At 49.6% G+C, this 26646-nt stretch overlaps 1 protein-coding gene across 10 annotated transcripts in view; it reads right to left on the reverse strand.

The window, feature by feature from the left end:
* LOC6507567 (titin) overlaps positions 1 to 26646 on the reverse strand; it is a 119149-nt gene that overhangs the window by 70793 nt on the left and 21710 nt on the right. For 3 of the 10 annotated variants that reach the window (XM_044715015.1, XM_044715014.1, XM_044715016.1), the window contains 7 exons: positions 25144 to 26584; positions 18814 to 19173; positions 10788 to 12369; positions 10497 to 10726; positions 9068 to 10432; positions 6208 to 9006; positions 32 to 5590 (listed from right to left, as the gene is read on the reverse strand). In XM_044715015.1, coding sequence (XP_044570950.1) covers positions 32 to 5590; positions 6208 to 9006; positions 9068 to 10432; positions 10497 to 10726; positions 10788 to 12369; positions 18814 to 19173; positions 25144 to 26584 — 13336 coding nt within the window. Of the gene's footprint in view, positions 1 to 31; positions 5591 to 6207; positions 9007 to 9067; positions 10433 to 10496; positions 10727 to 10787; positions 12370 to 14127; positions 14466 to 15431; positions 15715 to 18813; positions 19174 to 22678; positions 22994 to 23283; positions 23465 to 23528; positions 23612 to 24213; positions 24637 to 25143; positions 26585 to 26646 lie in introns of those variants that run through there. The other 7 variants (XM_014909836.3, XM_014909835.3, XM_014909834.3 and 4 more) reach the window with 5 other exon arrangements.

Genomic DNA, 26646 nt, shown 5'->3' on the forward strand with positions numbered 1-26646 from the left:
TTACTGAAAGAACTAAAAAATCACTACTCACTCTTGCAAGACACGGTGGCCTTGGTGCGGTCTTCGCCGTGGTTATTAATAGCACGGCACACATACTCCCCGGAGTCTTCGCCGTAGACATACAGAATGTCTAGGGACACGAAGCCCATGTCGAAGATGTTCCTGTACCGATGTCCGGAAGGAAGTGGCTTGCCGTTGCGGTACCACTCAACGCGCAGGCTGGGATCGGTCTTGGGCTCAACCTGGCATTCGAATCTTACGGCTTCTGCCTCATCCACGGTTACGGAGGTGATCTGGGTGACGAACTTCGGCGGACCGAACTCTTGTTCCACTACCTTCGGGGCCTCAGGGATGCGACCGCGCTCCAGTTCCTTGAGTTTCTCGGAGGTCATGCCCTCAGGCAGCTGCGATTCGTAGACGATGTTGTGCTTGCCCTTGCAGGTTACCTTGGCGGTGGTGGTGGCAGTGCCCCACTTGTTGGTAGCCCGACAAGTGTACTCTCCAGAGTCCCTGGCATAGATGTAGTCAATATCCAAGGCGATGAATCCGAAGTCGTTCAGCTGGTGCACTCTTGAGCCAGTGGCCATGACATGACCGTTGTAGAACCACTCGATACGCATGGATGGATCGCCCACGGGCTCCACGCGGCAGTCGAAGTGTATGGGACCGCCCTCTGGCACGTCCAGATTGTCCTTGATGTCCTCGATGAACTTGGGCGGGTTCGGCTGCTCCTCGTCGATTACGATCTCCTCGCGCTTGTGCATGCTCTCCTCCAGCTTCTGCAGGCTCTCAGTGCCGGTGCGGAAGTTGGACGGCAGTTGGGGCTCCATTACGATGCCCTGGCGACCCTTGACCTGCAGCTTGCACGAGACCTGGGCCTCGCCGTGCTTATTGGTTGCCTTGCAGGTATACAATCCGGTGTCGCGCTGGTAGCATCCGGCAATTTCAAGGATCACAAAGCCAAAGTCATTGATTGTCTTGATGCGAGATCCAGCCCACAAGGCCTTGCCATTGTGGAACCAATCCACGCGCATTGACGGGTCGTTGATCGGCTGCAGGCGGCACTCGAAGTGGGCCAGCGAGTTCTCCGTGATGACCATGTCGAAGGGCGTCGTGATGAACTCAGGCGGCTTGCCAGTGTCATCATCCGGAACAAATTCAGTGCTGCGAGATCCCAGGCCCTCCAGTTCGGCAATGCGATCTATGGTGCCTTCCATGCCCTTTGGCAACTGCGACTCCATGATGATGCTGCGTTTGCCTTGGATCTTCATTGTGGCGGTGGTCACAGCCTCACCATACTCGTTGATGGCACGGCAAGAGTACTCGCCGGAGTCTTCGGGATAAACAGGAGAGATTTCGAGGATGACGAAGCCAAAGTCGCAGAAGGTACGGAACCGAGAACCAGCCTTTAGTGGACGTCCGTTCCAGTACCATTCGACCTTTAACTTGGGGTCGTCGGCAGGGGTAATCCTGGCCTCGAAATGGGCGTTCTCACCCTCGCGCAGATTTTCGATGTTCTCCAGCGGAACAGTGAAGACCGGAGCCTTGCCCTTGGTCTCCTCTGTGGTTTCGTCGCGAGTACGCACCATGCTGTACTCCAAGTTTGCGATCTTCTCCAGACCGCCCTCCATTCCGCGCGGTAGTTGCGAGTCCAGAATAAGGCTGGCCTTCGAAGCGCACTTCAGTGAAGCCCGGGTCACGTCCTCGCCGTATTTGTTGTAGGCCCTGCATTCGTAAACTCCTGAGTTCTCCTCGTAGCAGTACAAAATGTCCAGAATAACGATTCCAAAGTCGTGGAAGGTGCGGAATCGGTGGCCATGGGGCAGTTTCTTGCCGTTGAAATACCACTCCACCACCAGGTCGGGATCGGTTATGGGGGTCAGACGAGCCTCGAAGTGAGCCGACTGGCCTTCCACCAGTTTGGTGACGTCGCTGATCTGGGTGATGAACTTTGGTGGTTCGGCTACCAGGGGAGCAGAGGTATCGGCCTGCTGACCTTGTGGGCACTCCAGCTCCCTGATCCTCTGCAGCGAGTCCGGCTGGAGGCTGTCGTAGAAGACTCCACCGCGACCGCCGCAGTTAAGAGTGGTGCGAGTAAAGTCTTCGCCGTACTTGTTCCATGCACGGCACACGTACTCACCACTGTCATGGTCCTGAAGGTATGAAATATCTAGGACGACGTAGCCAAAGTCGGAGACGGTCTTGATGCGGTTGGAGTGACGCATCAACTTTCCATTGTGGTACCACTCGACCTTAAGATCTGGGTCATTCACGGGGATCAAGGTGCACTCGAAGTGGGCCGACTGACCGTCCTTCAAGCCCTCCAGCGGCTGGATGTGAGAGGTGAAGCGTGGTTTCTGGCCCCTCGGCTTATCCACGCACTCCAAAGTGCAGCTGGTCTCGGCGGTGCCGTATTTATTTGTGGCACGGCAAGTGTAGGTACCGGTGTCTTCGATTTTTGTGCCAAGGACCTCCAGGGCAACCGTGCCGAATGCGTAAATGGTGCGGACGCGGTGACTGGCTTCCAGAACCTTGCCATTGTAGAACCACTCGATGACCATGCTCTGGTCACCCACTGGGACAAGATTAGCCTCGTAGTGGGCCAGTTCGCCTTCTCCGATGTCGGCAATGTTGACAAACTCGGTGGTGAAGCGCGGCGGAATGCCCTGATCCGGCTGCTCGGGCTTTGAGCCATCTTTGCGCAGCGAATCCTCCAGGTCTTGGATCTGTTCCAAGCCCTCGGCTCCCTTCGGGTGCTGGGTGGACTCAATGATGTTTTCCTTGTCCGAACAGAAAATGGTCGTGGAGGTAAAGGCCTCCCCGGCCTTGTTGTAGGCCTTGCAGGTGTAGATACCCTGGTCGCGGGAGTATACTTCGATCATGTCCATGGTCACGAATCCAAATTCGCTCGTCATCTTGAAACGAGAGCCGTGGTTCAGCATCTTGCCGTTGAAGTACCACTCGATGAATAGGTTGGGATCCTCCTTGGGCTCCACATTGGCCTCCAGGTGAATCGGCTGCGCCTCCGAGAGGTGGAACTCAGCCTGCAGCGGCTTGGTCCATACTGGCGGCGGGTACTGAGTCTCCGGCTTAGTGGTCTTCTGGCTGTAACGGTTGGCCAGCTCCTGCTCAGTCTCCTGAACAGCTTCCAAGCCGCTCTCACCCTGCGGATGCTGGGTGTCGAGGAACATGGTCTTACCACCAGTGCACTTGAGGGTGCCCGAGGTGGTGGCCGAGCCCTTGCTGTTGGTGGCCTTGCATGTGTACACGCCGCTGTTTTCGGCGTACGAGTTAGTCAGGTCCAAAGCGCAGTAGCCGAAGTCGTAGATGGACTTGAATTTAGCGGCGGCCTGGAGCGGCTGGCCGTTATAGAACCACTCGATAGACATGGTCGGATCACGCGCCGGCTCCACGTTGCACTCGAAGCGCACATTGTCGCTCTCCTTGCACTCGATGTTGTTCAAGTGTGTGATGAACACCGGGGTCTCATACGTAGGCTCCGGGGCTTCCGGACGTCCCTCTTTAGGTGCTTCCAGCTCTCCAATGCGCGGAAGCGAGTCCGGATGCAGCGACTCTGCCTGTAGCCAGTGGCGATCCTCGATCTTAAGTGAGGACGTTGAAACGGCCTCGCCCACTTGGTTGGTGGCCTTGCAGGTGTAAATGGCGGAGTCATCCGCACGCAGTCCGTTGATGGAAAGAGTGACCAAACCGAAATCAAAGGTGCTGCGGATGCGGGAGCCAGTGGTGAGGGAAATGCCGTTCTTGAACCACTCGATGCGCAGATTGGGATCCGCTCGAGGCTCCACCTGGGCCTCCAGCAGCACGTGCTGGCCTTCGTGAAGCTTGTCGTAGCTCTGCAGATGGGTAGTAAAGACTGGGGCCTGCTGAGGAGTGGAGTCCACGAACATTTCCGGCACGCGGTTCATAGCAGCTTCCTTTAGACGAATGGCCTCCCAGGACTCAGGGATCAAAGGTTGACCGTCGATGTTGGACTTTGTCTTGACCTTCATGGCGGTGGACGAGACGGCTTCCCCAGCGGCGTTGTAGGCGCGGCACATGTACACTCCAGCGTCCTCGGGTACCACGGCGGCAATGTCCAAGGTGACAAATCCAAAGTCGTGTGTGGTGCGCAAGCGGGAGCCCATTTGCAGCTCGACGCCGTTGATGAACCACTCGAACTTCAACGAGGGATCGCCCACAGGCACCACACGTGCCTCGAAGTGAGCGTGGGCACCTTCCCATAGCTCCGAAGGTCCAGTGAGCAGCTGAGTGAATATGGGCTTCTCAAAGAGACGCTCCGGCTCGCTGGGACGCGGAGCCACTGGCTTCTCCAGCTGGTGGATGCGGCTGATGCTGTCCGGATGCTGGGTGTCCATTTGGATGCTGGCTTCTGAAACCACGCGCATAGAGGCTGTGGTTACGGCCTCGCCCAAAGGATTGACGGCGCGGCACATGTAAACGCCCTCGTCCTCCTTGCGGATGTGCGAGATGTCCAACGAAACGTAGCCAAAGTCATGCTGCTTGGTGATGCGCGAACTGTCCTCGATGAGCTTCTCGTTGCGGTACCACTCCACCTTCAGATTGGGATCTCCAACAGGGATCAGGCGCGCCTCAAAGTGTGCTGTCTGGTGCTCGTTTATCCTATCAATATTCTGGAGCGGCTGCGTGAACACAGGGCGCTGGCGCGTTCCAGGGGTTTCCGGCTCCTGGCGCTGGTGCGGAGCTGTTGACTCCAGCTTGCGAATCTTTTCCAGACCTTCGGGATGCTGGGTGTCCGAGATGATGGTGCCGCGTGGAATCACTCGCAAGTTGGTGGAGGACACAGCCTGACCCAAAGCGTTCACAGCTCGCACAGAGTACTCGCCAGCATCCTCGGCCACGGCGTGGGTGATGTCCAAGGACACATAACCGAAGTCGAAGGTGATGTGGAAGCGAGACGCCGATGGCAAGGGTTTGCCGTTGTGGTAGAACTCAATCCTCAGATTGGGATCATGCACAGGAGCCACCTGGGCCTCGAAGTGGGCCGTCTGACCCTCGTAGATCTCGGTCGATCCGCGTAGCTCGGCAGTGAAATGGGGCGGACTAATGGGACTGTCACCCACCTCGGTGCGAGCATTTACTATCTTTGACTCCAACTTCTGGATCTTCTCCAAGGCGTCAGGATGCTGGGTGTCCAAAATCATACTACGGCGGTTCAGGACGCGCACGTTGCAAGTGTTTACGGCTTCGCCCAAGAGATTGGTCGCCTTGCAGATGTAGGTACCGGTGTCCTCGCCGTATACGTATAGGATGTCCAGGGCGACATAACCAAAATCGTGGGTGGTGCGGTAGCGGTGACCTGTGGGCAGCTGCTTGCCGTTGCAGAACCACTCGATCTTCAGGTTCGGATCGTTGATCGGCTCCACGCGGCACTCCAGATGGGCGTGCTCACCCTCCTTCAGGTGCTCCAGGTTGCTCAGCGGGGTTAGGAAGATGGGCTTCTGACCCTTTTCCTCAACTTCAACCTTGGTGGGTGGTGCGTAGCTCTCTAGCTGGCGAATCTTCTCCAGCCGCTGGGCATCCAAGGTGTCAAGATCAAGTGTCTTGTTTGCTGTGATACAAGAGATTGGGTTACGTTTTTTGTTGAAAAGCTTTAGAAACTTATTATATTAAAAATTTTTGTTTAAAATAGTATACTGTTTAAACAGGGAAACAGTTATTCTTAAATATTATAGAATGAAAATTTTGTCTTTTTCCCCATTTTCATGCCAGAAAACCCTTTCAGAAACGGAGGTTGCCACCATAAGGCCACAATCCATACTCATATCCATACCAATTTATTGATTCGTAGGCCGATTCCCTATAAATCTGCTTCAAAAACCAAACAAAAATTTTCGATCCACTTTTTTCCCTGTTTTTGTTTTCATTCTGGGATCTCTTTCAGAAACCGAGGATGCCAGTATATGGCCAGAAGCCATATCCATATTTTTGCCAATTTAAATGTGATCTTAGAGCGGGATACCTTTATTGATTTGTGGACCGATTCCCTATCAATCTGCTTCAAAACCCTAACTAAAATTTTCGATCGACAATTTTCGATTGACTTTTGTCTACATTTTTATGCTGGGCCCTTCCCATATCTATACTGGTCGAGCTGATCAGCCCGAAGAATTTTTATAAGAAATTCTAATTATTTTTTGGAATGCCCTTATTCAACAGTGGCTTTACCTGTGACGTTTACAGCACAAGTCGTGACAGCTTCTCCCACGGCGTTCTTGGCCTTGCACATGTAGGTGCCAGTATCCTCGGCGTGGGCATAGAGGATATCCAATGCCACGAAACCGAAATCATAGGTGGTCTTGAAGCGATGGCCTGTCTGGATGGGTCTGCCGTTGCAGTACCACTCCACCTTCATGGTGGGGTCATTGACCGGAATCAAAGTGGCCTCCAGATGGACGGGAGTGCCTTCGTTGACCTTGGCGTTGCGAAGGGGACGTCCGAATTGCGGGCGCTCGGCATGGAACTGCTCCTCGTCGGTCTTTCGCTGGAAGCGGGAGGTATCTTCCAGATGCTGGATCTTGGTCAGAGCCTCCTCGTGCTGAGTTTCGTGGATGATAGATGAGCGCGAAGTTACATTCAGTACAATCGAGTTCACGGCTTCTCCCAGATTATTGGTCACACGGCAAGTGTATTCTCCACTGTCCTCGGCGTAGACGGTCAAAATGTCCAAAGCAGCAAAGCCAAAGTCGTAGGTGGTACGGAAACGGTGGCCAGTGCTTAGTGGCTTCCCGTTGTGGAACCACTCCACCTTAAGGTTTGGATCAGGGTAGGGCTCGATGCGGCACTCGTAGTGGGCACTTTGACCCTCAAACAGGCTGCTGGGTCCGATCAGCTTGGTGACAAACACCGGTGCGGTGGTGACTGTGTACTCCTCCTCTTCCCTGCGCTGGTACTTGCTGTGATCCTCCAGCTGGTGGATCTTGTGCATGGCCGCCTCGTGCTGTGTTTCCAACTGAATAGCGGTCTTGGATTGCACGATGAGGGAAGCGGAGGTCACTGCCTGGCCGAGCTCGTTCACCGCGCGGCAAGTGTAGGTACCAGAATCCTCGGGATTCACGTACTTCATGTTGAGGGCCACGTAGCCAAAGTCGTGCATGGTGGTGGTACGGTTAGAGGCCTCAATGGGCTGTCCGTTACGCAGCCACTCCACCTTCAAATTAGGATCTCCGACTGGGATCAGGCGGGCCTCGAAGTGCACCGCCTGATTTTCAGCCACGCGGACATCACGTACGGGCATGGTGAAGACGGGAGCTTGGGAAACAAACTCTTCCTGCACGCTGATGCGCTGGCGCTTAGAACCATCCTCCAAGTGCTGGAGCCGGGGCAGTGCAGTCTCGTGCTGCGACTCGAGGTAGATGGACTTCTTGGTGTGCACCACAGCAACGGCGGAGGTGATGGCCTCGCCTACGGCGTTGTATGCACGGCAGGTGTAAGTGCCGGCGTCCTCAGGCAGAGTCGCCATAATGTCCAGGGCCACGAAACCGAAGTTGTTAGTTTCAGTGAAACGGGAGCCCGACTTGAGGGGTAGGTTGTTGTGGTACCATTCTACCCGCATAGATGGATCCGAAACGGGAATTAAGCGGCACTCGAAGTGGGCCCTCTGGTTCTCCTTAATTTCGATGTTCTTCAAGGACGTAGTGAACACCGGGGCCTGCTTGGTGCTCTCGTCAATCTCCTCGCGACGGCTGTAGCGCGACCGGTCCTCCAGGTAGTGGATCTGCTCCAAACCGGCTTCGTTCTGGGTGACGGTGACAATCTGCTCACCACTGCGGCACTGCAACTCTACCTGGGTCTCATCGGAGCCAATGAGGTTCACGGCGCGACAGGTGTAGATACCGGAGTCCTCGGCAATCAGTTGGACAATATCGAGTGCCACGTAACCAAAGTCGTGGATGGGACGGAAGCGGTGGCCCACAGTGATGGGACGCCCGTTCTTAAACCACTCCACCTTCAGATTGGGATCGGTTACCGGCTCGATTTTGCACTCAAAGTGGGCGTGACCACCCTCGCGGGTGTTGGTCAGACTCTTGGGATGAGTGAGGAAGCGCGGACGAATGTTCACCACCTCGTCGACGAATTCGTTGCGACGATAACGCGACGAATCCTCCAAGTACTGGATCTTCTGCAGTCCCGATTCGTTTTGCGTCTCCAGAATCAAATCGTTCTTGGCAATGATGCGCACGGAGCAGGAGGTGACAGCCTCGCCCAGCTGGTTCCTAGCCTGGCAGGTATAGACACCTGAGTCAATGGCGTAGCAGCCAAGCAGATCGAGAGCCACATAGTCGAACTCGTAGGCAGGACGGAAGCGATGACCGGTTTTCACGGGCTTGCCATTGACGAACCACTCGATGCGCATGCTGGGATCTCCGACTGGCTGGAGGCGGCACTCCAGGTGGACATTGGTGCCTTCCACAGTTTCGATGTTGTGCAGAGCCCTGGTGAACTGGGGGGCCTGCATGACGGTAATATCCTCTTCTTGGTGGTGACGGCGCCGTGAATCCTCGAGCAGCTGAATCTGCTCCAGAGACTGTTCGTTTTGGGTCTCAGTCACCACATCCGTGTGATCGATAACCCGCACGCAGGCGGAGGTGTGGGCCGAGCCCAGGTGGTTAGTGGCCCTCACAGTGTATTCCCCGGAGTCTGCTGCCGTGGCTTTGATGATGTCGAGAGCTACGAATCCAAAATCATAGTAGGTGCGGAAGCGGGAACCCACGGTAACGGGACGGCCGTTGTGGAACCATTCCACTCGCATAGTCGGGTCGCCCATGGGCTCCAGTCGGCACTCCAGGTGGATGTTCTTGCCGTCATGGATGGGCTTGGGGTCAGTCAAGGGCTGGATGAAGACTGGTTTCGACTTGGAAATTTCCTCGATGTCGTACTGTGGCTCTACGAACTGCTTGTTCTCTAAGTTCTGGGTCTTTTCGTACAGGCCGCGGTGCATGCTAGATGTGTCGATACTGGAACGAGCTGGAAGACGACAGGATACAAATTACTTAGGGATTCTTAAGTAGCGAGTAATAATACTTACTTTCCACTACCATCGTTGCCTGCTGCTGAGCTTCACCTAGCTTGTTCCTCGCCACCACTATGTAAACGCCAGCATCCTCGGCGCGAACCTGGGAAATGTCCAAGGCGACATAGCCGAAGTCATGATAAGTTTGGATGCGGTTGGCAGCAGTGATGGCGCGGCCGTTGTGATACCACTCGATTCGTAAGCCCAGATCGCTCTGCGGCTCGACTCGGGCCTCGAAATGGGCGCGTTGGCCCTCCAGAATCTTGGTGGTGCCCTTGAGAGGACCGAGGAAGCGAGGAGCAGTGGTGGTGTAGGTCTCCTCTTCCTCGCGGCGTCCGTACCGCGACGAGTCTTCCAAGTGCTGGATCTTTTGAAGGCCGCCTGGGTGCTGGGAGTCCGATACGATCTCGTTCTTGGAGATCACAGTCAGTTGGGCTACAGTGGTGTCCTGACCCATGGCGTTGTAGGCGCGGCAAGTATAGGTGCCGGCGTCGTAGATGGTCAGTTGTTTGATGGTGAGTGCCACGTAGCCAAAGTTGTGGTACGTGGTGATCCTGGAACTGGCTTCCAGAGGTTGGCCGTCCTTAAGCCACTCCACGCGCATGGTGGAGTCGCCAATCGGCTCGAGCCTTGCCTCGAAGTGCGCATGCGCGTGTTCGTGCAGATCCAACTGGTTCTGGATCGGAGTCTTGAACTGAGGTGGGGCAATAGCCTGGGGCGCTTCTTGAACGTGGCGACGCTGCTGGGATTTGCGGTAGTCCTCCAACTCCTCCACGCTTTCGATGTAGCGTTGTTGCTCCGGGATTCCCAGATCGCCGGTGACCTGGGATCGGGTATGAACCCGGATCGTGGACTGGCTGATGGCTTCGCCAATGCGGTTTACAGCCCGCACAGTATAGGTACCGGCATCTTCGGCTCTAAGGTGCAAGATGTTCAGGGAGACATAGCCGAAGTTGAAGATAGCGGTGATGCGAGAGCTGGCCGTGATGGGCAGGCCATCCTTGTACCACTCCACCCTCATGGAAGGATCGTTGACGGGCGTAACCTGCGCCTCGAAGTGAACATTCTTGCCTTCCTCGAACTCGCCGAGGTCGCGCAACGGGCGGATGAACTGCGGCGCCTGGTTGAGCTGCTCTTCAGAACTCTCCTGACGCGAGTAGCGCGAGTAGTCCTCCAGCTGGCTGATGTACTGCAGGCTGTTTGGGTTCTGCGACGACTGCTCAATGGACGGGCGCTGAACCACGGACAAAATGGCCCGGGATTCGGCCACGCCGCTGGCGTTGCTCACGCGGCACATGTATTCGCCGGCGTCGTGGCCCATAATGCTTAGAAGGTCCAGGGCGATGAAGCCGAACTTAAAGACCGAAGTGGCACGGGCACCTGCAAGTTCAAAAGGACAATTTGTTCTGCTCGACATGTGTTCTAGTATCGCCGGGTAACTCACTTGCTGCCAGTGGACGTCCGTTGAGGTACCACTCTACGACCATGCTGGGATCACCAACCGGCTCGATGCGGGCTTCCATATGGACGCGACCACCTTCGGTTTGCTGCACGTTCTGCAGTGGTATGATGAACTGCGGGGGCGGATACACGCGGTCCTCCTCGCCGGGTCGCAAGTGGGGTTTGGCGCGCTCCACATGGCGCAGATAGATGATTTCGGGGCCAGGAATGGGCCTTAAATTTATATAAAATGAATATTTAAGCAATATGTTTTAGGAAATTTCAGAACACTTACTCTGGCTCGATGACTTTCGTTGGTCTCGGGAGATTGAGACGTCGTTGCTCCTGACTTGGCTGGTCCCTAGGAACCTCGACGTACAGCCTAGCGCGGTTGGCCGTAGATCCGGCGATGTTCTGGGCAGTGCACTGGTACCACCCGGCGTCGCTGGCCTTGACTCGCGGAATCTCCAAACAGGTGGCGCCACCGTCAATGCCCACGAAGCGGTCGGGGGTGGACGAGATCTGGACTCCGTCCTTCTGCCAGGTGATGCGCGGCTGCGGAGTGCCGATGGCGTTGGCGCTCATGCTGATCGGCTCGCCTTCGCGGACAGTCATGGTGCTGAAGCGCTGAACAAATTGTGGTGCGACAACCTGCTCCTTCTCCAGCACGTTCAACTGTGCCTCGATGGCCACCTCGCCGGCCTTGTTGCGGGCCACGCACTGCACAGCTCCGGCATCCAAGCGCGTGACGTTGGTGATCATCAGCGAGTGACTGCCGGATTCGTTGACCAGGATCTTGTGGGAGGCGTCGTCACGGACTTGCCGCCCATTGATCAGCCAGAACACTTCCGGGTAAGGATTGCCGGTCAGACGGCAGTCGAACTTTGTCATGCGGCCTTCTGTCACCTCCCTATCTCCAAACGCCTTGACAAAGGCGGGGGGCAGAGCCTTACCCGACTCCAGTTGCTCGGCAATATTGTCTACCGGCTTAGGCTCGTAAGCGGACTCTGCGGCCGGCTCCACGGCTAACACGGCAGACGAAACCACGCATCCCTGCAGGTTCTCGGCCAACAGAGTGTAATGACCGCCATCGCGAATGGTGGCGTTCTTCACCCGGAGGGTAGCCACTCCGCTGGAGTAGGAGATCTCGTACTTCTGCGAGGCTACCAGACGCTGACCGTTATGGAACCAGGTTAGACGAGGCTTCGGGTTCGAGCCGACACGAGCGGTGAAGACCGCGTCGGAGCCCTCGACCAGCTTCGAACTGCGAGGCTTCTGCGAGATTTGCGGAGCCTGCGCAGGACCCTGGGAGCGATCCAATTCCTGGGACAGCTGGCTGTCCTGCTCGTAGCCTGAGCGCCGGGTAATGGCCTCTCGGAAGGACACCTCGCGGAGCAGCCGATACTCAAAAGTGTCCACGCGGAACTCCTCCTCAATGGAAGTGAAGGAGTACCCGTTCGAGTATATATTCTTCTCCAGGTTCTGGATTGGCTGCAGTGTCGGCATGGGAGCCCCCTCCGGTTGGATGTAGACGCTGCAGATGGCCTCGCCGTACTGATTGCGGGCCGTGCACGTGTACTCGCCTTCGTCCCCGGGCCCGATCTGGTTAATCAGTAGGGACACGTCGCCCGTGGCCTCGTTGTAGCTCATCCGGAACTTCTGCGACTCGAGAAGGGGTGCGCCTTTCCGCGTCCATGTCACGAATGGCTTCGGGTTGCCCCTCAACCGGCCCTCGAACAGGGCGTTGCCGCCCTGGGCGAAGCGAGCGTTCTTGAAGATTTGCTCAAAAACGGGTGGCGAGATGTCGCCCTGGGCGTACACGTGTGTTAGCGCAGGGGGCACGTAGGGACCCCCGAGGCTTCCAGGAAATTGTTGCACTGTAAGATCAATGGGATGGGAAACACATGTTATTAGACTTCTTTCGAAACGATCGACGCGAAAGAAACTCGGGATCATGCTGAATAAGCTTTAAGTTAAGGCTGTAAGAGGACCTTATTCGTAAATATTTCTTTCTGCAGTTTATATCCATAAACTTTGTTTCTATATTTTATTTTTGTAAATAAAAACATCATATATTTATAGGGATGCCTTGAACTCTAACCGAACGCACTTTAGATATACATTTAAAGCTGGCAAAAAAATTTCAATTTTCTAAAAATAATCTGCCTACGATCCGAGTATATATCCAAAGTTTGGGCCTGTAGTTGTACAGATTCTATAAGCATTTGTTTATCAACTGAATCTTCAAAGTGTGCCGCTGCCTCTGCGTAGATATAGGTTGACGACTTCTGAGTCAGCTGATCGGGGAAGGATTGGGGTGTAAACAAATATGGAAAGTTGTGAGTGCTCTCTCTATTTTCTTTTTCCGCTACTGTTCTTCTTTCGTTCAGAAGACACTCTTCTCTAATTTTCTTCGCGCATGCTCAGACTCTTCGGGTGATCTTCGGGTTTTTGGTATAAGAGAATGCTAAACCATTCTCCCGATCTCTCAGCAAGAGCTAACATTTCAAAATGTAAACAAAGTGAAGATTTCGAATCTCTTATACTTGAAGAATACAGAATCTAAATGTATGTCAGCGCAGTCGTGGGAGATGAAAAGATTATCTTAAAAATAGACTGTATTCATCAATTAATATCTCAACGATGAAACATAAGTTTACACATTTGGGTAAGAGGGAAAAGATTATGATTTTCTTTTTATTTTTTCCTTATTTTAGTGTGGATATATTTAGGACATTACGGGGTAGGATGAGTCAGGATGGAGGTAGATGAGTTATTTCGAACCTACATTATGTTTTGAAAGCAGGCTTTTTCGAAATGGCTTTTGTTTCCAAGCGTAAATTAATTATGCTTAAAGTTTTTATATTGTGTATTTCAGTTTATTCATTAAATTGTATATAATTCTACATCTTGTATAGATTTGTTAATATGTACCGTTAATATGTAGTATCATAACAATAACAATAAAGTAAATGATCGAAAGATATAATTTGTCAAATATTTATTGTATATTTTCTATATCAACACGAAACAAAAGTGACCCATCCTCTAAAATATAATGAATCATTCGGTTCATTTGGAACGCTTAAAGTTAAGCAAAATAAAAATAATAAATAATATATTGTGATTCAAAGTTTTGTCTAATTTTTTCCAATTTCATGAAAGAAATATCAGCTTTTTCCTTTATACATATAGTATGTATCATTAATAATGATTCATTATTATACCTTATCGTTGCCCTAAATGAGAAGGTTATATTCTCAGGGAGTACTAGCACGACTGTTTGGGGGCTAATCCTTGAAAAGACAAGCCAGACAATGAAGGTGTATGAGATATATGTAGGAAATAATTCAGAAGACTCTTTTATGGTTCATGGTTTTTAAACCAAGATGTTGATGTCTTTTAATTTAGACCTTTAACAGTTCTCTAAAAGTGATCTCAAGGCCGTGTTAGTGAAAACAACAAGCGGGTCGTTAAAAATCTTTGGAAGCGATTGTGAAGATGGATGTCATCCTTCAGGAGACATTTCTTGGGGACTGCGGCGATTCGTAATCCACTGTGTGAATCCCACCGAACCCCTTGAAATGCCTGTAAGGGAATCCGCCCTGAAGACGACATCCTGGACTGGGACTGACCTTGCTGGGTGGTAACATGCCTGTGCTGGACATGCTCGGTGCGGCTAATCCTCTGCTGGTGCTGCTCCTGGCTAGAATGCGAGTATTCCTGAGAGGAATATTGCTGCAACTGCTGCTGCTGCTGCTGGTTTTGCTGTTGCTGGTAGGGGTTCGGATTTTGTCGTTGCATTTTGCTGCGTTATATATCACTATATATCATTTAAAATGACAACCAAATCGTTGCAGGATGAACTGCACTGTAGAATTAAACACCTCGCGATCACTCTCTCTTTGATTTGCTTCTTCACTTGATATACTTTCTATATATACTTTTATCTCTTGGTCGCTTCTTAAAATTGCTGAAACAAAATATACACAGAACAGAAAACACCCATCATTAAGATCATTTTTAAGCACTCAACTGTCAAAGAGACACTGTCTTATTTATGACTCTGATTTGGCAAGCGTTCCGCGATTTTCCTACGTGATGGATTTTTATATCCTTCGCTTGATTTTCTTTTATGTTTGGCTGTCACCCGTCTGTTTTATGGCTGGCCGACACTCATCGAATTTTCTTTTCTCATCGAATTTAGATATAAATCAGATCCGCGATCTCTGAGGCCGCGATGATCATTATCAGCCATCCTTCTTCATATTCATTTCCATACTCTGTGCGCCTGTGAGGCATTTCCAACTATTTTTAGCGTTGAAATATATTTCACTGCGACACACAGATACGCACTCACACATTCACGCACACATGCAGCCGCAGATACACCCATACAGACGCACTCGGCGTGCTTCGACGGTAGCTGGTAGCTTCTTATTTTTCACAGATCTATTAATAAATATTTTTCTGGTTTTCCAATGGGAAACCGTATGAGATTGGTGCATCGGCCACCGCCTCAACTATTTTCACGGCACTGCCGGCCACTGCACGGCTCTTTTGGGGGCTGATCCTTGCGAGGATCAGTCAGGACAATGCAGGTGCACAGATTATAGTCACTGAGATAGTGGTAGGTACTTTCGATTTGCTTTTTTTAGTATATAAGTATAAACTGATATCTGTTTGCACACGATTTCACAGTCGATTCGTCGAATTGGGTGCGGACCCACGAAGTGGAGCCCCGAAGAACCGATACGATCCGATCCGATCTGATCCGAACCAGAACCCGAAACGAAGCACCCAATCGGGTGGGATATTTTTAGATATTTAGCGCACTGAAAAATTCTTTCGGCATTTTTCTCGAAGTGGTTTCGTAACCAGAGAAAATTTTCATGAACACTTCACCATTATTTCTGGCTTTTCCCTATTTTCCACACACTTTTTAATCGATCCTTACTCGAAATTGCGTTATCCTTTCGACGTTCTATGTATATGTATGCCTGTGCGGGACTCTATGCGAACGAATTGGCTGCAGACGTATACATATATCTGTACCGTATGGTGCGTTAGATATAGATATATGTATATTCTTCTAAAAAATATCTATTTTGAAACTGTTTCAAGTCATAATCCCCGAGACTGAAACCAAGACGTCGATCGTTTGTGAGGTGCGAGCGAAGAATGACAAAATCTGGCGGAGAATGCGATCAAGTAGCCAGTGCCTGCACGCCCGATCTCCTCCGATGCGAGCCGATCTCCTTTCAGAGAGCGCCAGAGCACTCTCGTGCACTCCCCACGAGATATTTTTGCACTTTCCTTGGGGCCGTTGGTAAGCTTTTTTGTTGTTTGGGAAAACACTCTCGTCGCTGCACTACAATTAATCACGAGGCATATCAGTTGATCACATTCTTGTCGTATGCTTTAGCTTGGGATCCTGGCTGGGGAAGTGCTATCCTTCGCACTTTCAATAGATGTTAGTTTATTTTCTTCACTTTAATTCTTATTATTTGAATGATGTCCTCCTACATCCTCCTATCATTTACATCCTCCTATCATGCAATCCCATACGGCAGGGCATCCCTATGTCTTTATTGCTGTTCAAATAGTACCCATTAGTTTCGTTTAATTCGATCGTTTAATAAACATTTGTCCCAGGGGACACAGCCTTCGTGAGAGAATTTTAATCGGAGATCTTTCTCCGGGGACTCGTCGGGGTCTCCATCACACTCTCTCGGTTGGATTTCGAAAAGTATTCGGGTTTTGAGTAAGTTGGCTAAAAATATATGGCGGTTTATTTTTGACACGTATTTTTCAACATTTTGTGCACAAAACGAACAGAAAAGAAGTCATCCCAGAGAAATTCTAGATATTGTAACACACAATTTCCTGCTCATGGCACCATTTCGTATCTATATTGTCTCCAGATCCAATTCGGATGATTTTCCTCCAGAGAGGAGTGCAGGACGTATCCATCCAAGTGCAAACTAACCCGAAATGCCTTTCCTGACAATTGCAATCGCATCATGAAATTGTACTTTGCCAAGAATATGGAAAAAGCTTAGGGAGATTTGGCTCCTCTGGCCATTTTCTTCAAATTATACACATAATTTATTCTGGTTGTCTAAATTTAAAACCGCATAGATGCTGAGATACGTATAAAATTTGGCTCGCCCGCCCGCCTGATACATATAACTTGATTATTCATTTAGTGTCTTAATCATCAGCATCGAGATGTGGCTCATTCAGTGGCCCATTGGCAAAAATGTCGCAACTTTCTATTTCTTTTTAGCCATTTTATGAAAAGCTCTAATACAAATTGCACCTAAAACGCCTGTCGTTTCTTACCATCTATGGAGCAGAGTCGCCCCAAGGCAGCCACTGTATAGCTTTTTACGGCAACCCGGTTTGCAATGGTCATGCAATATTGTTTTTTATTGTGTTCAAATTAATTGTTAACATGGACAGATGTAGTAGAAGCGACCGCAGCAGCACAGTTACAGAATCCCTCATTAAGTTACAAACTCAGCGAAGTTGATTCTAGCAGTTGAAATGGCAGTTGAAAAATATGCGAGGCAGCCAGGCGCAACGACGGCAAAGTTTCGACTGTCACCGACAAGATAAAAATGTATCTACAACGACCATTACAGATAAGCCAGTCGCGCAGGGAAAAGCAGCTAGAGCAGTCAGCACGCATCTCAACTGGGTTTCTTCTGGCAAAATACAACAACGCGGGGAGTAACAGTTAGCCGGTTCTGCAAGGCAGATTGCAAGCAGTTTGCCTTTGTTGTTAGTTGCGATCTGCGAGAGCCTCACTCGGAAAAAATATTGGACCTATGATTGGCTTATCCACTCTTAGGTGTTCACTTTGGAACACCCTTCTAAGAACAACGGTTCTTCGATTATACATAATTTTAATGGCATCCACCATTCAAAACCACATATTTTCTCCCTGTGTATGCTCTCCATCCAACCATCCTCACGCCAGCTGCCTCTAAGATTAACAGCACTTATCTATCTGTCCAGGTTGAGCGACTCTATCTGTATCTTATCGAAGATGCTCAGTGCAAAAATACTCGCCCAATTATGTCACGGCCGGAGAATGTGCCAACAAGATAGATACAGAATAGGAGTCCAAAAAATATTTCCACTTTAATTAGTATATTAATTGTTTAGTACATCGATTAAGATAAAAAGGCAGCGTTAGGTTCATTTTAGTTTGCTTAGAATTAGTTCATCTTCTCTTAGCTCGAGCTCGGGCGATGCATTCAATTTACTGCAAACAAGAAAGAGAATTCAGTTCAGTTAACATCAGTTGGGATAAACATCGATAGGATGGGTCTGAGATGCTGGATGACTTGACACTTGGGTGTTAGAAGCAGGCGACATGCAGCAGCCAGCGGAGTAGATGGATACGTATGCGGATGGATAATGCAACCCCAAGCAGTTCAGCCGGCGACCCCAAGCCGAGCCAATCCCATCGTTCAGTTATAAGTGTACTTCGTTTGGGTTTATTGTCTTGCGGCAGTAGTCCAGATGTAATGAGTCGCGTTGTGGGTCGGGCAGCGATCGTGGGGGGCTGCTGCTGTGGCAGTCTCGCTTTGGCATCGCATTTCGTCTCAGTCTCTACATCGAGTACCAGGTCCCAGAGTCTGTCTTGAGCCCCCCATCTGCAGTCATTTAGCAAAACCATAAAACCGAAACGAAACGTCGACGGTGTTGCGGTAAACAGTGCTCCAAGAGCGCTGCATGCCGAGCGGCAATTTAGGTATAAAATGTCCAAACAGGGATTTTATAAATAGAGTATTTAGTTTCTCACTGGCTTTCCCGCAAATGGGAGACTAAAACTATTCGTTGATATTCGTAGAACTCCTATTGAGTGAAGTAGTCTTATATATACAATCCTCAACTATGCATTTGTCAAATGGAGTATCTCTTCGCCCCTGAAGAGACAGTCGCAGTCAAAGTTTCCACCCCACAGTCTCACAGATAACCATAATCGAAGCTCCCTTTCTGGTACATGAAAGTTGCAATGTTGTGGTGCAGAGAGCGGTGGCTGTAATCTATATTTAGTGACTTTACATGCGGTGCCTCAAAGATATTCGAAATATGTGTATTGCATGACAGGCCATCTATTGGGATGAGGGATTGAGAGATCGCGGCTGCCCATTTTGTAGCAAGCCATTTTCCAGATCGCTTGAGGATCGGAATGATGCATTTGGCTCTGCGATTTAATATGGATTCATTGCTCATGAGATGTAAACTAAGCCACATGTATATAAACAAAAAATGCCATCGAAACAGTGATGGATGCGTGCAGTTACCTGTTTGCTCTCGCAGCTGCGGCTCCTGGCTGAAATCCGAGATGGAAACGGTCTTGGTGCTCACGTAGCTTATGGACTCGATCGTGGTCTCCCACTTCTGGAACGTGTTGATGGTGTCACTCCTGAGAGTACGACTGGAGCTGGAGTGATTGTTCCTCAGGGGCGTCGAGGAGCGCAGCGACATGGTCGATGTGGCCGATCCCAGGGTGGAGCTGGCCGGCGAGCTGGTCGAGGAGGAGGAGAACGAGGCGGATTTTCGCAAAGGCGTTTTATGAACCCCATTATCCAGGGGGTGTTCCCGCATCTGCGCTGCCGGTTCCTCTTCGGTTATTAGCAAACTATCCGTTTGAGTGCCCTGATCTGTTGGCGGAATATTACACAGAAAGAAAGCATTTATTAAACGGATTGAAGGTATACAAGAAGGAAAGCCATGGCCATGGTGTTCTCTGGATCCCCAAATTCATTTGGATAGCAATTGTTTCTCTGTACAGTAATAAAGATACTTTTAGCGGATTAGAAACGCGGAAATGATTGAAATTTGCAGCTTTTACTGCTGCACTCGCTGCGTTTATATTCCTGTTCAATTAGCTGAAAACAATTAAATTCTTGCCTCGTTCCTTTTCGCGATTAGCGGAATTCGTGTTTATGCTAAAACCTGGCCGCGATTTTCCACGGCACTACCAACAACCCAGCAGAACACCACATTCTCTCTGCCCACCGACATTCTATTGTCTGCGGTTGTTCGCTATTTTGTTTGCTAATTTACAGCGTGCGTATAAATAAATATGCTGCCAAGATTCCTTTCGCCGAGAGTGACTGACTTGGCGGACTGAGGGTCAACAACGCGTGGCACCACGGTGCTTGCGGACCATTCCCATCCCCCAGCATAGTCCGCGAGATGAGGCCGCCTGTCATCGAGGCTTATGCAACGAATTTGCGAAGCTCATTCAAGGCGCCACAGTCACTGTGCCTGTGCCCCATTCTGTTTAGCCTGGCGCGTTGCGCCCAATTAAACTAAATCTGCGCATATAGACATTAAATATTTTTATGTTTGCGCAAATGCTGGGCGAAACAAACAAATGGACCCCGGAATACCTATATTGAAGTGCTAAATGCTTCTAGAATCTAGAACATCTGCGCGTTTCTTCGGTTTTCGATCCGCTGCTGCTTTATTACATTTTCCCTGAGCGTGGGTGTGATGAAAACACTTTTACGATTCTACCAACTACTTTATAGTATTCGATTGCTGTTGGCTCTTTTCCATGTGCACTTGTATATTATACTTTATAGGCAGGACGGTGTTTAGATATACGGATTCTATAGATTGCCGCGACAGAGCAAAGTTGACTTGCCCACTGAAGCGGAAATAATATTATTAAAATTTATATGCAGCAAGTGCGCCGATCCAAGTTCGCCTGCAAAGTGATCTGCCAAAATTTATAGAGATACACTGTATAAATTGCAAATCTGTATTTTAAGGAACAAACGCCCTCGCCGTCTAATCTATCTAATGGATGGAAATAAGTTTCCCATCCACTCACAACTCTGAATCAAAAATGAGGGAAATATGGCGAAATATTTAAAGTAGCAAGGAAAAATATATCGGCGGTGTGATGTGGTTTGTGACTTGTTGCGCTGAGTTCATTTGATATTTATAGAAAATTGCCTAATTAATTTAGAAAAACACTGAAGAGGGAGCTGGGAAAAACATAGCGCGAATGCTGTGTGGCTGTGGAAGAGATTCCGATTCATCACGAAAAAATGTACGAAATTCTCTTTCCAACAGAGACACTTTGGGATCCAATATTTTTTTGGCAATAACACAAAAAGAAAACCCAAAGAAAACTCAATCGGTCGGATATGAGTCGCATTCGTAAAATGGTTAAATGTTTGGCTTTGGATATTGAAATCGAGTGAACTAACATTTACCATATCGTACTGGGAAAACATTTGCAAACAGCGGTACAGCGGCTGTGTTTGTTCTGCCCGATATCAGAGCGAATGAAAATTTGCAAATGTGCCAAAAAGAATCTGAAAGATACATATTGAAGAAGTATACGTGCGCAAGGCCGGACACGGCCCGAATATTTCAGTTTCGCGCTGAAAAACGCAGCATGCGAGATGTTTTTCATGTTTGCCTTGCCATGTTCTTTCTTTCTCGAATTTTATTTTGACAAAGTTTCATAATATTTTTGACACGGGCATCTCGTTAGATGCGGGAAACAATTTTATGAATCATTAAGGTAAAAAATGCTGCCAGATGTGTCGAGTCTAAAATTATTCTGATCTAAATGATAAATATTACCAGGCCATTACAAAGCAGGCTGACCATGATTTCGCAAATGACTCAGAGTGTTTGCATTTGGCTTGTGAGTAGCATCTAATTTGTCTCTTGGACCAGTGCCTAATGACTAGAGCACTTTGGCCAGGCACTAAACACACAATTAGAATTGGCAGATTGGCAGCCGAGAACCCACAAAAAGGCCACCCACCTATCTGCCCACCAAACCTCCCACACAGTGTCGACTAATTATCGACAGAAGTGTGTAGTGTGTCCTGCTCGGGCGCCAGTGAAACCCTAGAGTGCTTTCTTCGAATGGCCTTTTTTATGGTCGAAAATAAACATTCAAGTTTTTAGCTAGGCGGTTTTGGACTGAAAGTTGGTAAAAAGAGTTGGAAAGATAAATAGTACGACGATGTTTCCTGTACAGCATTTATTATTCCAGTGTAGCTTCCTTCGCTCAGTTTAGGGTAAAAAATAATCATTAAAGTTTTTAGTTTAGATATTGGAAAAAGTGGGAAAATAAAACATATTGCTCTCTAACCAACTATACCTTTATATAGAGAACTAATAAACAAATACTTAATAAGATCTTGTGAGTTTTCACTTCCCTTTGTAATACACGGTCGCCGGCATTATTGGCACCCACTATCTGTGGGTTTAATGTCAGTGTCAAGGATGGTGTGTTGCCTACATAGGGGCCTCTGGGTGTACTCATTGCCTTGACGGTCGAGAGTGCTTTTGTCTGATTGCCAGTCCATACTTCAGCGCCCCGATGCCCCACCATCCCTGTGAATTTGTGGCATTTTGCGCGTTGCGCTCGCGTCCGATTCTTGGCAAGCGATCGTGACAAAAGGAAGATGCCAAGAAAATTAGATAAATAAACACTGCCGAAAAGCGAATAAATCATTTATGACCAGCACAGCGAATTTTAGCCGAGCCATCAGCACACCGCCCACCCACACCATTTCATTCCACACATATCCAAACATTTGTTTAGAGGATGCCTCTTGATATTTTCGAATTATCTGACCTGGTTTTCACTAGTGGTTTTTGGCCCAGTTAAAATATTTACTTGGCAATGAGTAATGAGGAACCAATGACTGAAGTGTATTAATATACTGAGCACTCAACATGATGAATGGATTTCTAAAGTTCTGTAATTCATTCAAAACTATCAACTTATGTGTAAGAACTTGTGCCAAGGCTTTGAGAAAATTGCGATGAGGGAATAGGAATTGTGTAGCACAGATCAAAGTACCAAATAATGTTGCAACGAGTCTTTTAGATAACTCTTTGAAAGATCTGTACGAGTTATTATCAGAAACGGAAACATTGCCTCCTCCAAGAATATTTAAAATGATATATTCACTTTTATTGTAAGCTTATATTCGAGTATTGTGGGATCAACAGACATTTCCCGCCACCTATTCTAATGGTTTCTAAAGCTTTTCGAAGAATATCTATTTTAGCTTTTTCGAACTAGACGCCAGATTTTCATAACAGAGAGCGCCAGAAAAAGCTTTTCCGATCGAACCTCTTCCATTCGAAAAGTCTTAGAGCAATGTAAAGAAAAACCTCTTCTTTTTCGTTTTTTAAATGATTTATTTGATTTTTGACAAAACACAAGTAATACTATATATCTTCGTTGTATGCATGTGGATTGGGGCCTGAGCAAACAAGGGGGAAATAAATGGTAGTGACAGGGGTTTGGGGGATAACATACACACAATAGAGCGAAACTTTGGCGCTGAACAAATCATAATGAAATTAAAATAGTGTACGAATAAACAGCTTAGTATCTAAATCCTCGGTTAGAGCTCGAAACGTTCAAGTTTCCGCTGGTGGAGGCCGCTCCGAGCGGATTCGCGGCGGTGCAGGAGTAGCTGCCGTTGTCATCTGCCGGAATTCGGGTCCAGGACACCACGTTGATACAAGGAGCAGCCGCAGAGAACGAGATAGAGAGTTGAAACGATTAATGAGCGGACTATACATAATTTCACACTGAAAATTGTTTGAAGGATCAATCATAATGTTTGATTTTGCCGATGACCACTTGAAGTGGTTCTCTAAATGGCCAGAATAAACTATATGGTATAGTGTGGCCTTAACCAGTAACCATATTGCATTAAAATTGATCTGTCATTTTTTTCCGTGTATCTTGAGACTGTCCTCCTAGCCCCACTCACCTGGATAGGCCTGCGGCAGAGTTAGCCGGCACACGCCGTTCCGGTATTCAATGAAATGTCGGCTGCCGTGCTCCAGAATCCCGCCGTTGTGCGTCCAGTTGACCTGCGGCTGCGGATGCGCCTGCACAATGCACTCGAAGCGCGCCGTCCCGCCCACGCCCACTGCGATGTCCTTCAACGGCTGTCCGGGATGAGATTTACGGTTTACTTGGGGGCTTGGGACAGGGGTCAGTGACTCGGCTTACCGTTATGAATAATGGCTGCCTTTGTGCCTGCTCATCGCGATTCAAATGCGCATTGACGGGTTCCGTATTGGGCAGGTCCGGCACTTTGGAGCGGTGAGCGAGGAGAGGAGTGCGAAACCATTAGAATCTCTGGCTCAGCGTTTTCAAAGAGCATCCATTAGTGGGATTAGCACGCGGCAAGCACAAAATCAAAAACAAACGCAAACAAAAACACAAACACGAAAACACAAACTTAGGCGTACGGTTCACTTTAAGGTTTTAAAACGAGAGAGGCAAACAGATTTTCATGCAAAAACGTGGTAGCAAGCAGTTTCTGGTTGGGTTAACATGCTTTTTGACTTTCGGGTTAGAAGAGGGCCTGCCTAAATACACTTAAGCTACTGCCAGTGACGTTAATCATAAGGCTTAAAGCCAGAGCTTCGACTTTGTGTCTGCAACTCTTTCGAAAGTGTGGCTTGGCTTTGTCTCAAAGGAAGCCTATTGCGTTGGGTTATTTGAGCCAACAAGACACACTTCTGTTGCCGTATCACAAAGAGGAACCACGGGAACAACAGCAACACTTCCTAGACTAATGACAACATCGATAGCGACAGGTGTGATAGCGTCAAGCCAGTGCTTGGCCAGTATTGGCCTCCATTTGCGGCGATAGCCTCCGTTTCAGTGAGTCAATGCATCTGGAGCGTACCTGTTCGGATCAGGTGATCCGGAGGAAGTCGCGGGGCCTGAGCGTGGAGACGATCCAGGTGGATGTCCAGGCTGTGGCAGCTGGGCAGGCTGTTTCGCTTCTGGCTGCTGCGCGGAGCCAGCGTTCTCGCTGTAAAGTTCCTGGCCTGGCTTCTTCTTTGGACCTCATTGTCGGAACTGTAGCCGTGGGAGGACTTCTCGTGCTGCACGGGAATCACAAGCTCGTTACCCGGTGCGAGTTTTAACGGATACGGCGAGTGCCGGCCGTTTTGGATTGGCTTGGCATTGGGATGGCTTCCGCCGCTGCTGTTCCATTGGCTGCTGACAAACTTGTGACCCTCGCCCGGAAACAGGATTCCAAACTCGTAGCCGAAGTCATATTTGAAATAAATTAGGCCGGTGTTGGGGTCGACGCATTTGGTGCCTGATTACAGAGTTGGTAGAAGGGGAGGTCTTACATTTATCCAAAACACATATGTATAGCCTACTTTTTGGGGCAACGCAGGGGCTTTCATGCACTTTTTAATATATTACTATAGGGTCTGGAATATTTCAAATCCTATCACACTTAATATGTAAATATATACAAAACGGTATTGAAGGGATTAGTAAAACTTGGGACTTAACAAGTTAAGTATTTAAAATATAATTCAGACTTATAAAGAATGAAGGTTTAGAAGGATTTCGAATACGTCTTCGAGCTTTTATTTTAGCCAATTTTTAACTTCTTTTGAATAAAATATTAATATGTAACCTGATTATATGATAACGGATTAGTTTCGGGTCCGATTTGTTTAAAAGAATGCATTGTTCAAACCAATTCAAAGGAATTCTCAATTCTTAACTCCGAAATACCAATTCAAATGAGGGAACGCGTTCCAAATCTCTACGCCAGGATAGAAATGATGCGGTCATGGATTGTGGTACTTACCGTACTGAGACACGCGCGACTCGTCCCGGAAGGCCTGCGGCTGCTGGCTGCTACCTTCGCTGGGGGCCCGTCGGAAGCCCTGACGAATGCCTCCGTTTTCGGTGGTGGAGCTACTTCTCAGGTCGCGGCTCACATCCTCCACGAACTGATGAGACTTCTGGAGAAAAGTCGAGCCCAACCGGCGGCCCTGGTTCTCTGCCTGCTGCTGCAGGGAGTTGTAACCGTATCGGGGCAGTGTTCCGGCCCTATCTATCTGATCCATGGACTGCTGCTGCTGTTGCTGATGCTGTTGCCTCATGGTGGAGTTCCTGTTGAGGGACTGGGTGCGGTGCTGGGTAGTGACTGTGCTCCCACCGCGCTGCTCCTTTCGCAGCGTATTGACATCCACATGGATTTTACTGGGCATCTCCGGCCCGCGGTCGAACTCCATGGGCGAGAGCACCCTTTCATAGGTTCGCGGCAGGCTGCAAGATCGGCCCGCCGTCTGAGGTGCGGCTACTCGCCTATAGCCCTTGGTCAGACCGTCCCCGTAGGGCGACCAAAGCGGCTGGATTCGGGCTCCCTCCACCTCGCTTTCGTAGTCGCTTTCCCGGAACTCTCCGGGAACGAATTTTGTGGGTGTCGCTGGTGGTGGAAGGTGGGACTGCCTCGAGGGCGTGCGACTGGCAGCCGGACTGTAGGGGAAGGGTTCCAGCACCGTCTGGTCCTGCTGATTGGGCCTGTCGAAGTGGATCACCCGCTTAGTCTGCTGCATGTTCACCACCCTCTGGGAGCTCTCCGTGGACTCGTGCATCTGCATCACGTTCTTCGTTTCGGTGGCCACCTTGGCCAGGTGCATCGGAGCTCCAGCAACAGCATTGTAGTACATGGTCGGACGGGCGGTGGCCTGTGGAGCCTGCTGGTTTTGTTGTTGGGTGGCTGCGATAAACTTGGCGGCCACGGGCTTCGGCTTGAACACCGGCTGGCTCTGTTGTTGTCCAAACTTCGACTGTTTGGAGCCCGTCTCCGTTCGTATTTCGTGCCTGATCTCCTTACCCCCAATGGGCTCAAACTTCGGCCTGGTGTAGCCACCCACCTCCGGCGGAGTGGGCTCGAACTCCATGGGCGAGGGAGTCACTACCACCACTGGTGACTTGTGGCCGTTGGCCGGGGCAAGGTTTGTGCGGGGGGTTGGTGTAGGGGGGAACACCACCCGGTAGCCCTTGATCTCTGCGTCCGACTCGTTGGCCCGGGACACCGATCGGAAGCGTTCGTCTATCTCGCTGCTGTAGTCACTGAACTCGGCAGCAGGAGTCTTCCGCTGGGCGGGAATGGGGCTGGGATAGGTCACCACGGGGGCACCCGTCGTGGAGTACTTGGTCTCGTGGTGGGAAGTGCTGCTACTACTCTGCATATTGTGGGAGTAGTTGCTGGTCATGGAGGACGAGGTGAACTTGTAGTCCTGAGAAAGACAGTTTAGGTGAAAATTATTAGTTTACGATTCTTCTGTGGGATCAAAGACAC

The sequence above is a fragment of the Drosophila ananassae genome, chromosome 2R (assembly GCF_017639315.1).
Source record: "Drosophila ananassae strain 14024-0371.13 chromosome 2R, ASM1763931v2, whole genome shotgun sequence".
In the NCBI taxonomy this organism is placed as follows: domain Eukaryota; kingdom Metazoa; phylum Arthropoda; class Insecta; order Diptera; family Drosophilidae; genus Drosophila; species Drosophila ananassae.